This window comes from Cetorhinus maximus, chromosome 5, assembly GCF_964194155.1.
Source record: "Cetorhinus maximus chromosome 5, sCetMax3.hap1.1, whole genome shotgun sequence".
Lineage (NCBI taxonomy): Eukaryota > Metazoa > Chordata > Chondrichthyes > Lamniformes > Cetorhinidae > Cetorhinus > Cetorhinus maximus.
Genome location: NC_135883.1, coordinates 173,620,297 through 173,632,899, shown reverse-complemented (window position 1 = coordinate 173,632,899; position 12,603 = coordinate 173,620,297). Strand labels below are relative to the sequence as shown.

Here is a 12,603-nt window from a genome sequence, read left to right as displayed (position 1 = left end):
GGGGAGGAGATGATGAGATGGGTATGTGTAGGAGAGGAGATGAGATGGCTATGTGTAGGAGAGGAGATGAGGAGATGGGTATGTGTAGGAGAGGAGATGATGGATGGGTATGTGTAGGAGAGGAGATGATGAGATGGGTATGTGTAGGAGAGGAGATGAGAGGGGTATGTGTAGGAGAGGAGATGGGTATGTGTAGGAGAGGAAATGAGGAGATGGTTTTGTGTAGGAGAGGAGATGAGGAGATGGTTTTGTGTAGGAGAGGAGATGAGGAGTTGGGTATGTGTAGGAGAGGAGATGGGGAGATGTGTATGTATAGGAGAGGAGATGAGGAGATGGGTGTGTGTAGGAGAGGAGATGAGGAGATGGGTACGTGTAGGAGAGGAGATGAGATGGGTATGTGTAGGTGAGGAGATGGGTATGTGTAGGAGAGGAGATGAGATGGCTATGTGTAGGAGAGGAGATGAGGAGATGGGTATGTGTAGGAGAGGAGATGAGGAGATGGGTATGTGTAGGAGAGGAGATGATGAGATGGGTATGTGTAGGAGAGGAGATGAGAGGGGTATGTGTAGGAGAGGAGATGGGTATGTGTAGGAGAGGAAATGAGGAGATGGTTTTGTGTAGGAGAGGAGATGAGGAGATGGTTTTGTGTAGGAGAGGAGATGAGGAGATGGGTATGTGTAGGAGAGGAGATGGGGAGATGTGTATGTATAGGAGAGGAGATGAGGAGATGGGTGTGTGTAGGAGAGGAGATGAGGAGATGGGTACGTGTAGGAGAGGAGATGAGATGGGTATGTGTAGGTGAGGAGATGGGTATGTGTAGTTGAGGAGATGGGTATGTGTAGGTGAGGAGATGGGTATGTGTAGGTGAGGAGATGGGTATGTGTAGGAGAGGAGATAAGGAGATGGGTATGTGTAGGAGAGGAGATGAGGAGATGGGTATGTGTAGGAGAGGAGATGAGATGGGTATGTGTCGGAGAGGAGATGGGTATGTGTAGGAGAGGAGATGAGGAGATGGGTATGTGTAGGTGAGGAGATGGGTATGTGTAGGTGAGGAGATGGGTATGTGTAGGTGAGGAGATGGGTATGTGTAGGTGAGGAGATGGGTATGTGTAGGTGAGGAGATGGGTATGTGTAGGTGAGGAGATGGGTATGTGCAGGAGAGGAGATGAGGAGATGGGTATGTGCAGGAGAGGAGATGAGGAGATGGGTATGTGTGGGAGGGGGGAGAGTAGAAGGGTGCGTGTGGGAGGAGATGAGGAGAGGGGTATGTGTGGGAGGGGGAGAGTAGAAGGGTGCGTGTGGGAGGAGATGAGGAGAGGGGTATGTGTAGGAGAGGAGATGAGGAGATGGGTATGTGTAGGAGAGGAGATGAGGAGATGGGTATGTGTAGGAGAGGAGATGAGGAGATGGGTATGTGCAGGAGAGGAGATGAGGAGATGGGTATGTGTAGGAGAGGAGATGATGAGATGGGTATGTGCAGGAGAGGAGATGAGGAGATGGGTATGTGCAGGAGAGGAGATGAGGAGATGGGTATGTGTAGGAGAGGAGATGATGAGATGGGTATGTGCAGGAGAGGAGATGAGGAGATGGGTATGTGCAGGAGAGGAGATGATGAGATGGGTATGTGCAGGAGAGGAGATGAGGAGATGGGTATGTGCAGGAGAGGAGATGGGGAGATGTGTATGTATAGGAGAGGAGATGAGGAGATGGGTATGTGTAGGAGAGGAGATGAGGAGATGGGTATGTGTAGGAGAGGAGATGAGGAGATGGGTATGTGTAGGAGAGGAGATGAGGAGATGGGTATGTGCAGGAGAGGAGATGAGGAGATGGGTATGTGCAGGAGAGGAGATGGGGAGATGTGTATGTATAGGAGAGGAGATGAGGAGATGGGTATGTGTAGGAGAGGAGATGAGGAGATGGGTATGTGTAGGAGAGGAGATGAGGAGATGGGTATGTGTAGGAGAGGAGATGAGGAGATGGGTATGTGCAGGAGAGGAGATGAGGAGATGGGTATGTGCAGGAGAGGAGATGGGGAGATGTGTATGTATAGGAGAGGAGATGAGGAGATGGGTATGTGTAGGAGAGGAGATGAGGAGATGGGTATGTGCCGGAGAGGAGATGAGGAGATGGGTATGTGTGGGAGAGGAGATGGGTACGTGTAGGAGAGGAGATGAGGAGAGGGGTATGTGTGGGGAGGGGGAGAGTAGAAGGGTGCGTGTGGGAGGAGATGAGGAGAGGGGTATGTGTGGGAGGGGGAGAGTAGAAGGGTGCGTGTGGGAGGAGATGAGGAGATGGGTATGTGCAGGAGAGGAGATGAGGAGAGGGGTATGTGTGGGAGGGGGAGAGTAGAAGGGTGCGTGTGGGAGGAGATGAGGAGAGGGGTATGAGTATGAGAGGAGAGAGGCGTGTAGCATTGTGTGGCCGGAGCCTGGGACAGACAGGCCCTTCCTGAACTCAGTCTGACACTGATCGTGTACTTGCTATTTCCAGGCTGCTGAGAATGTGCGGCTTTTCCTGGAGAATCGATTGGATCAGGGGTTGGTTGTGGATACTTTTCCTGTCCAATCGATCTCGGTAAGTTAATCTGTTCCTCTGTCTCCCTCCCTCCCACAGCCTGACTCCTAACCTGTAACTGACCCCCCCCCCCCAATTCCCATCCACCCACCGGCCCCCCAATCCCGTCAACCCACCGGCGCCTTCCTCTCCCATCCACCCGCCGGCGCCTTCCTCTCCCATCCACCCGCCGGCCCCCTCCTCTCCCATCCACCCGCCGGCCCCCTCCTCTCCCATCCACCCGCCGGCCCCCCCTCTCCCATCCACCCACCGGCCCCCTCCTCTCCCATCCACCCACCGGCCCCCTCCTCTCCCATCCACCCGCCAGCGCCTTCCTCTCCCATCCACCCGCCGGCCCCTCCTCTCCCATCCACCCACCGGCCCCCTCCTCTCCCATCCACCCGCCGGCGCCTTCCTCTCCCATCCACCCACCGGCCCCCTCCTCTCCCATCCACCCGCCGGCGCCTTCCTCTCCCATCCACCCACCGGCCCCCTCCTCTCCCATCCACCCGCCGGCGCCTTCCTCTCCCATCCACCCACCGGCCCCCTCCTCTCCCATCCACCCGCCGGCGCCTTCCTCTCCCATCCACCCACCGGCGCCTTCCTCTCCCATCCACCCGCCGGCCCCCTCCTCTCCCATCCACCCACCGGCCCCCTCCTCTCCCATCCACCCGCCAGCGCCTTCCTCTCCCATCCACCCACCGGCCCCCTCCTCTCCCATCCACCCGCCGGCGCCTTCCTCTCCCATCCACCCACCGGCCCCCTCCTCTCCCATCCACCCGCCGGCGCCTTCCTCTCCCATCCACCCACCGGCCCCCTCCTCTCCCATCCACCCGCCGGCGCCTTCCTCTCCCATCCACCCACCGGCCCCCTCCTCTCCCATCCACCCGCCGGCGCCTTCCTCTCCCATCCACCCGCCGGCCCCCTCCTCTCCCATCCACCCGCCGGCGCCTTCCTCTCCCATCCACCCGCCGGCCCCCTCCTCTCCCATCCACCCGCCGGCGCCTTCCTCTCCCATCCACCCGCCGGCCCCCTCCTCTCCCATCCACCCACCGACCCCCCCACTCCCATCCACCCGCCGGCCCCCTCCTCTCCATCCACCCGCCGGCCCCCTCCTCTCCCATCCACCCGCCGGCGCCTTCCTCTCCCATCCACCCACCGGCCCCCTCCTCTCCCATCCACCCGCCGGCCCCCTCCTCTCCCATCCAGCCACCGGCCACTTCCTCTCCCATCCACCCGCCGGCCCCCTCCTCTCCCATCCACCCGCCGGCGCCTTCCTCTCCCATCCACCCGCCGGCCCCCTCCTCTCCCATCCACCCACCCCGACCCCCCCCACTCCCATCCACCCGCCGGCCCCCTCCTCTCCCATCCACCCGCCGGCCCCCTCCTCTCCCATCCACCCGCCGGCGCCTTCCTCTCCCATCCACCCACCGGCCCCCTCCTCTCCCATCCACCCGCCGGCCCCCTCCTCTCCCATCCAGCCACCGGCCACTTCCTCTCCCATCCACCCGCCGGCCCCCTCCTCTCCCATCCACCCGCCGGCCCCCTCCTCTCCCATCCAGCCACCGGCCACTTCCTCTCCCATCCACCCGCCAGCCCCCTCCTCTCCACATCCACCCACCGACCCCCCCCACTCCCATCCACCCACCGACCCCCCCCACTCCCATCCACCCACCGACCCCCCCCACTCCCATCCACCCACCGGCCCCCTCCTCTCCCCATCCACCCACCGGCCCCTTCCTCTCCCATCCACCCGCCGGCCCCTTCCTCTCCCATCCACCCACCGACCCCCTCGTCTCCCATCCACCCACCGACCCCGTCCTCTCCCCATCCACCCGCCGGCCCCCTCCTCTCCCCATCCAGCCACCGGACCCCTCCTCTCCCATGCACCCACCGGCCCCCCCCCACTCCCATCCACCCACCGGCCCCCTCCTCTCCCATCCACCCACCGGCCCCTTCCTCTCCCATCCACCCACCGGCCCCTTCTTCTCCCATCCACTCACCGGCCCCTTCCTCTCCCATCCACCTGCCGGCCCCTTCCTCTCCCATCCACCCGCCGGCCCCCTCCTCTCCCATCCACCTGCCGGCCCCTTCCTCTCCCATCCACCCGCCGGCGCCTTCCTCTCCCATCCACCCACCGGCCCCCTCCTCTCCCATCCACCCGCCGGCCCCCTCCTCTCCCATCCACCCGCCGGCCCCCTCCTCTCCCATCCACCCGCCGGCCCCCTCCTCTCCACATCCACCCACCGACCCCCCCCACTCCCATCCACCCACCGACCCCCCCCACTCCCATCCACCCACCGGCCCCCTCCTCTCCCCATCCACCCACCGGCCCCTTCCTCTCCCATCCACCCGCCGGCCCCTTCCTCTCCCATCCACCCACCGACCCCCTCGTCTCCCATCCACCCACCGACCCCGTCCTCTCCCCATCCACCCGCCGGCCCCCTCCTCTCCCCATCCAGCCACCGGACCCCTCCTCTCCCATGCACCCACCGGCCCCCCCCCACTCCCATCCACCCACCGGCCCCCTCCTCTCCCATCCACCCACCGGCCCCTTCCTCTCCCATCCACCCACCGGCCCCTTCTTCTCCCATCCACTCACCGGCCCCTTCCTCTCCCATCCACCTGCCGGCCCCTTCCTCTCCCATCCACCCGCCGGCCCCCTCCTCTCCCATCCATCCACCGGCCACTTCCTCTCCCATCCACCCGCCGGCCCCTTTCTCTCCCATCCACCCGCCAGCCCCTTCCTCTCCCATCCACCCGCCGGCCCCTTCCTCTCCCATCCACCCGCCGGCCCCTTCATCCCCCATCCACCCGCTGGCCCTCTCCACTCCCATCCACCCGCCAGCCCCCTCCTCTCCCTGCCCGCTCACCCGGCCCCTCCTTTCCCTGCCCAGAGCACCATCCCCTCCCCTCCCTGCCTGTCCCACCAGCCTCCTTGCCCGGTCCCCCTCCACGGGCCCCCTGCACCCCCTTTCCACTGGTCCCCCTCCCACCCACCAGGCCCCTCCTCTCCACTCCCACTGCCTCCTCTGTTCCTAATTCCTGTTTTCACTCTTGTACAGATTCTAATGAAAATGGTGAATCAAATCTGTGAGAAAATGCCTCACTCGTCCGTAATGCTCCTGAGCCAGCAAGATTCTGGAAAGGTCTTGTGTGCGTGTCAGGTCCCAAAGGTGAGTGACATCACGGGTAGCCCCACCTCCAGCTGACATCAGAGATGGTACCCAAACTCTAACTGACATCACAGAGATACCCAACTCTAACTGACATCACAGAGATTCCCAACTCTAACTGACATCACAGAGATTCCCAACTCCAGCTGACATCACAGAGATACCCACCTCTAACTGACATCACAGAGATACCCAACTCTAACTGACATCACAGAGATACCCAACTCCAGCTGACATCACAGAGATACCTAACTCTAACTGACATCACAGAGATGCCCACCTCTAACTGACATCACGGAGATACCCAACTCTAACTGACATCACAGAGATACCCAACTCCAGCTGACATCACGGAGATACCCATCTCTAACTGACATCACAGAGATACCCAACTCTAACTGACATCACAGCGATACCCACCTCTAACTGACATCACAGAGATACCCACCTCTAACTGACATCACAGGGATAACCACCTCTAACTGACATCACAGAGATACCCAACTCTAACTGACATCACAGAGATACCCACCTCTAACTGACATCACGGAGATACCCACCTCTAACTGACATCACAGAGATACCCACCTCTAACTGACATCACAGGGATAACCACCTCTAACTGACATCACAGAGATACCCAACTCTAACTGACATCACGGAGATACCCAACTCTAACTGACATCACAGAGATACCCAACTCTAACTGACATCACAGAGATACCCACCTCTAACTGACATCACGGAGATACCCAACTCTAACTGACATCACAGAGATACCACCTCTAACTGACATCACAGAGATACCCAACTCCAGCTGACATCACAGAGATACCCACCTCTAACTGACATCACGGAGATACCCACCTCTAACTGACATCACAGAGATACCCAACTCTAACTGACATCACAGCGATACCCACCTCTAACTGACATCACAGAGATACCCACCTCTAACTGACATCACAGAGATACCCACCTCTAACTGACATCACAGAGATACCCAACTCCAGCTGACATCACAGAGATACCCACCACTAACTGACATCACAGAGATACCCAACTCTAACTGACATCACAGAGATACCCAACTCTAACTGACATCACAGAGATACCCAACTCTAACTGACATCATGGAGATAACCACCTCTAACTGACATCACTGAGATACCCAACTCTAACTAACATTACAGAGATACCCACCTCTAACTAACATTACAGAGATACCCACCTCTAACTGACATCACAGAGATACCCAACTCCAGCTGACATCACAGAGATACCCAACTCTAACTGACATCACAGAGATACCCACCTCTAACTGACATCGCAGGGTTACCCCCATGCCCCCAACTGACATCACAGGGGTAGCCCCCGTGCCCCCAACTGACATCACAGGGTTACCCCTAGTGCCCCCAACTGACATCACAGGGTTACCCCTAGTGCCCCCAACTGACATCACAGGGTTACCCCTAATGCCTCCAACTGACATCACAGGGTTACACCCAGTGCCCCCAACTGACATCACAGGGGTTATCCCCGTGCCCTCAACTGACATCACAGGGTTACCCCTAGTGCCCCCAACTGACATCACAGGGTTACCCCTAGTGCCCCCAACTGACATCACAGGGGTAGCCCCAGTGCCCCCAACTGACATCACAGGGGTTATCCCCGTGCCCTCAACTGACATCACAGGGTTACCCCTAGTGCCTCCAACTGACATCACAGGGTTACCCCTAGTGCCCCCAACTGACATCACAGGGTTACCCCTAGTGCCCCCAACTAACATCACAGGGTTACCCCTAGTGCCCCCAACTGACATCACAGGGTTAGCCCCAGTGCCCCCAACTGACATCACAGGGGTTATCCCCGTGCCCCCAACTGACATCACAGGGTTACCCCTAGTGCCTCCAACTGACATCACAGGGTTACACCCAGTGCCCCCAACTGACATCACAGGGGTTATCCCCGTGCCCTCAACTGACATCACAGGGTTACCCCTAGTGCCCCCAACTGACATCACAGGGTTACCCCTAGTGCCCCCAACTGACATCACAGGGGTAGCCCCAGTGCCCCCAATTGACATCACAGGGGTTATCCCCGTGCCCTCAACTGACATCACAGGGTTACCCCTAGTGCCTCCAACTGACATCACAGGGTTACCCCTAGTGCCCCCAACTGACATCACAGGGTTACCCCTAGTGCCCCCAACTAACATCACAGGGTTACCCCTAGTGCCCCCAACTGACATCACAGGGTTAGCCCCAGTGCCCCCAACTGACATCACAGGGGTTATCCCCGTGCCCCCAACTGACATCACAGGGTTACCCCTAGTGCCCCCAACTGACATCACAGGGTTAGCCCCAGTGCCCCCAACTGACATCACAGGGGTTATCCCCGTGCCCCCAACTGACATCACAGGGGTAGCCCCAGTGCCCCCAACTGACATCACAGGGGTTATCCCCGTGCCCTCCACTGACATCACAGGGGTAGCCACAGTGCCCCCAACTGACATCACAGGGGTAGCCCTTCCCCCAACATGATCAGTGATGGCCCCTCCCTCACCAGGTGACTAGACTGTTCATTCCTCCCCTCCAGTGATCAGACCCTTCACCCATTCCCCCAGCAGTGGGGTTACCAGCTTTGAGGCAGCAATGACCACTCTGGAGCTCAGATTGAATGCCAACAGCTGCAGGGTCCCTTTAAATCCTCGCATTTCTTTCCTAACGCTGGGTGTGGCCTAACAGACAGACCTTTGAGGCCTGATTCCCACCACGCTCAGCCCCAGCCCCAGCAGCTGAAAGCCACTCCCTGCTGCTCAACAAGTCTCAAACCTCCTCCAGATTTTCACTCTGTGGTCATGCAAAGCCTGGGGAATCAAAATGGGCCACACCAGAGGAAAGTTTAGGAAGCACTGCGCTACACTCATCACTCCTGCCTCTCCCTCATCACCCCCACCCTCTCTCCCACTCCTCCCTACCCTTCTCTCTCATGCCCCTGTTTCAAGGTGTCTTCCTCCCCTCCTCATGTGCTCTCTTTCTCTTGCTAGAAGTTGGTGAGCAGCCTTTCTGCGGCAGACTGGGCCCTCGCTGTCTGTGGACAGATGGGTGGAAAGGCTGGAGGCTCTGACATTGTCGCTAAGGGAATGGGAAGTAGCTCCAACCTGGAAGAAATTATAAAATCAGCCACAGAATACGCAAGAAGTAAAATGTAAAAACGGAGCCTGAAATTCGTGCCAAGATGTTTAGAACTACTGGGGGAGGAGTCTGGACCCCCAGCTCTGAAAAAATCATTTGGACTTGAAACGTTAACTCTCTTTCTCTCTCCACAGACACTGCCAGATCTGCTGAGTTTTTTCCAGCATTTTCTGTTTTTATTATAGTCTTGACCCATTGTTGGGGCTGTTGATGCTTCCCCTCCCTTCCAGGACAGTGTTCTGCTCTCACCTGTCCATGGATCCCACGTTTTAGTGAAGGAAGCTTTGTGATATCTGCCAGTGTTTGTTGAGTAACTGGCTACCAGAGCAGCGAGGGAGACAGTCAAATGTTGTTCCAGTTCTGTGATAAATCTCGCTGAGGTTGGTGAAATGGGGCCCTGACCTTACGCTACACTCTGGCTGTCAGTTTGTGCAGAGCATTGTCCTGTAGTGTTTTTTAACGTGTTTACAGAGTGTCCTGGCCATGGAGTTTCTTTCACTGTCTCAGGTCAGTTGTTCAATTGAGCTACAGGAGGTAGAAACAAAAAACTACTGCAGATGCTGGAAATCCAAAACAAAAACAGAATTACCTGGAAAAACTCAGCATGTCTGGCAGCATCAGCGGAGAAGAAAAGAGTTGACCTGCTGAAGGGTCATGAGGACTCGAAACGTCAACTCTTTTCTTCTCCGCCGATGCTTCCAGACCTGCTGAGTTTTTCCAGGTAATTCTGTTTTTGTACAGGAGGTAGGCTGGCTGTCTGAGAAGGGAGATGGTTGGCAGAGGTGGGTGTATCCAGGACTAAAATGACCTAATGGGAGGTCAATTCCTGAGAGAGTCAAATTCAACAGTCAGACCCAAAGATGTGCATCTTTTGACCTATTCATGTGAAAACCAACTTTTGTTTTGTTTGAAGTCATAAGCAGTGATTGGGCTTTGATACAAAGCCCAGTCCTGTAAATATTGTGGCCTTCAGTGCTGCTGATTGAATACAGTCCGTAACTGGACTGAAATCACTATCTCTGGTGAACTAACTGCTGAAATTAAATCCTTCTTAGTCAGGGCTCTCAGCACCCTGAGTTATTGAGGGGATAAACTAAGGTTCCTACTTCCACTGCTAACTGGCAGCTCCTGCTGGAAAGAGCTCTTGTATAAGCATTGGGTCGAGGCAGGGACTGAGCTTAAGGACAGTTTGCTTATACACTCATTCTCCAGAATCTCGTGTAGTGACTGATTATTTGAATTGGGAGTCTGTTTCCCGTGTGGAGTTGGCTCGTCCCTGTGAAGAGACATTAAAAATGAATTATATTTAATTCCGCTGCTGTCCCTTTTGGGGTGAATTTGCTGATACTGAGGCAGCAGACTTAATAAATTGTTGCCTGAAGCTGCTATTATCATCAACAGCTTCATCACTGTTGTGTCCATTTAGTAACAGGCAACAATGTACAAGTGGGCTGTCCTGTACTCTGTTTTGACTATGTGCATTTGAATGACAACTATGGACAATATTCAAAAAGGATTCCATCACCTTGTGTCTCTTGAGATTTTTGTAGAACTTCTCAATCACCTTTGAGAAATAGCTTGTATGCCTGTATAAACATATGTTTGCTAAACTGAAGATCGCTCAAAAGCTTTCTCAAGTGATTATTCATTTATGAATGTTCACTGGATCAGTCACTGCTGCCTATCCCCTCTGCTCTCTCCAAAAGAAAAGCACCAACTTACGAGGTTCAGCTTGTTGTCAGAATACAATTGGAAAATGACCTCATTTCTTTGGATGATATGGAAAAGAGGAGGGGGCTGGTGGATTCCAGAGGTAATGGTGTGTGAATGAGAAGAAAAGTCATTCACTGGTTACTATTCAAAATGTTAAGAATGGAATCCAGTGAGGGATCCTCACTGAAGCTGGATAACAGAAGGTGCCGAAACCTGATTGAAGAAACAGTGAAATATATCAATGTCTAAATTATTTTGTAGGAGTGCTTAGGCTAGCTCTCCAGAGATAATAGTGCATGAGCTAGACATCCGTGATAGTGATGTGTAGAATTGTGAGGGCTGTCCCACTGGTCAACAGAGAAGCAGTGGAAGAGGATAGTGTAGTTGTTGGCAAAGTCAAGATGAATGATGAGGGATAATACTGGTTGTTTCACTACTGTGACAAGAGCTGATTGGAGATTCAAACATGGAATTATGCAGAGGGAAGGACATCAAGTTGCCTGGTTCATGCCACATTCTCATAGTGGTATGTTCTTTATGGGAGATACTAAACAATGGCAGGAACCAAAAGCCTTTATTTTCTCAGTATTTTAAGCTTTTCCTGCCTTTAGCAAAACCAAGAAGTTTCTCCCTGCCCCACCCCCCCCAAGTCTCAGTAGTGAGAGAGAAGCTTTTTTAAAGAACTTTAGCCTTGGTTTTAACCCTGTTTTGACAGTGTCAGTTCTGTGGAATTGCTCTCACCCCCTCTGTTTTCTTTAAATTGTATATTTAACACTGATAAAGAGGCAAATCTCCCCAGGGTGCTAGGCCAATGGCCTCAAACAGGTTTCTGGAACCTTGCTATGTGCAAATGGGCAGCCACATTTAGAAACATAGAAAATAGGAGCAGGAGGAGGCCATTTGGCCCTTCAAGCCTGCTCCATCATTCATTAGAACAAAGAACAAAGAAAAGTACAGCACAGGAACAGGCCCTTCGGCTCTCCAAGCCTGCGCCGATCATATTGCCCGTCAACTAAAACATTTTGCACTTCCAGGATCCGTATCCCTCTATTCCCATCCTATTCATGTACTTGTCAAGCTGCCTCTTAAACACCACTATCGTACCTGCTTCCACCACCTCCTCTGGCAGCGAATTCCAGACACTCACTACCCTCTGCGTAAAAAACTTGCCCCGCACATCTCCTCTATAGTTTTCTCCTCTCACCTTAAATCTATGTCCCCTAGTAATTGACTCTTCCACCCTGGGAAAAAGCTTCTGACTATCTGCTCTGTCCATGCCACTCATAATTTTGTAAACTTCTATCAAGTCGCCCCTCAATCTCCGTCGCTCTAGTGAGAACAATCCGAGTTTCTCCAACCTCTCCTCATAGCTAATAACCTCCAGACCAGGCATCATCCTGGTAAACCTCCTCTGCACCCTCTCCAACGCCTCCATATCCTTCTGGTAATGTAGCGACCAGAATTGCATGCAATATTCCAAGTGTGGCCTAACCAAGGTTCTATACAACTGCAGCATGACTTCCCAGCTTTTATACTCAATACCCCTGCCAATGAAGGCAAGCATGCCATATGCCTTCCTGACTACCTTATCCACCTGCGTTGCCACTTTCAGTGACCTGTGGACCTGTACACCCAGATCCCTCTGCCCGTCAATGCACTTAAGGGTTCTGCCATTTACTGTATAATTCCTGCCTGTATTAGACCTTCCAAAAAGCATTACCTCGCATTTGTCCGGATTAAACTCCATCTGCCATTTCTCCGCCCAAGTCTCCAACCGATCTATATCCCGTTGTATCCTTTGACAATCCTCTTCACTATCTGCAACTCCTCCAACCTTAGTGTCGTCTGCAAACTTACTAATTAGCCCAGTTACATTTTCTTCCAAATCATTTATGTATACTACAAACATCTAAGGTCCCAGCACTGATCCCTGCGGAACTCCACTAGTCACAGCTCTCCATTCA

At 54.7% G+C, this 12,603-nt stretch overlaps 1 protein-coding gene across 1 annotated transcript in view; it reads left to right on the top strand.

Annotated features, from left to right (window-relative positions):
- Positions 1 to 10,541, top strand: part of aars2 (alanyl-tRNA synthetase 2, mitochondrial (putative)) — a 102,926-nt gene extending 92,385 nt beyond the window's left edge. The window contains exons 20-23 of the mRNA XM_078542817.1: positions 2,491 to 2,574; positions 5,619 to 5,729; positions 8,779 to 9,460; positions 9,671 to 10,541. Of these exons, the coding sequence (XP_078398943.1) occupies positions 2,491 to 2,574; positions 5,619 to 5,729; positions 8,779 to 8,943 (360 nt within the window). The 3' untranslated portion in view covers positions 8,944 to 9,460; positions 9,671 to 10,541. The remainder of the gene's footprint in view (positions 1 to 2,490; positions 2,575 to 5,618; positions 5,730 to 8,778; positions 9,461 to 9,670) is intronic.
- Positions 10,542 to 12,603: the final 2,062 nt, after the last annotated feature.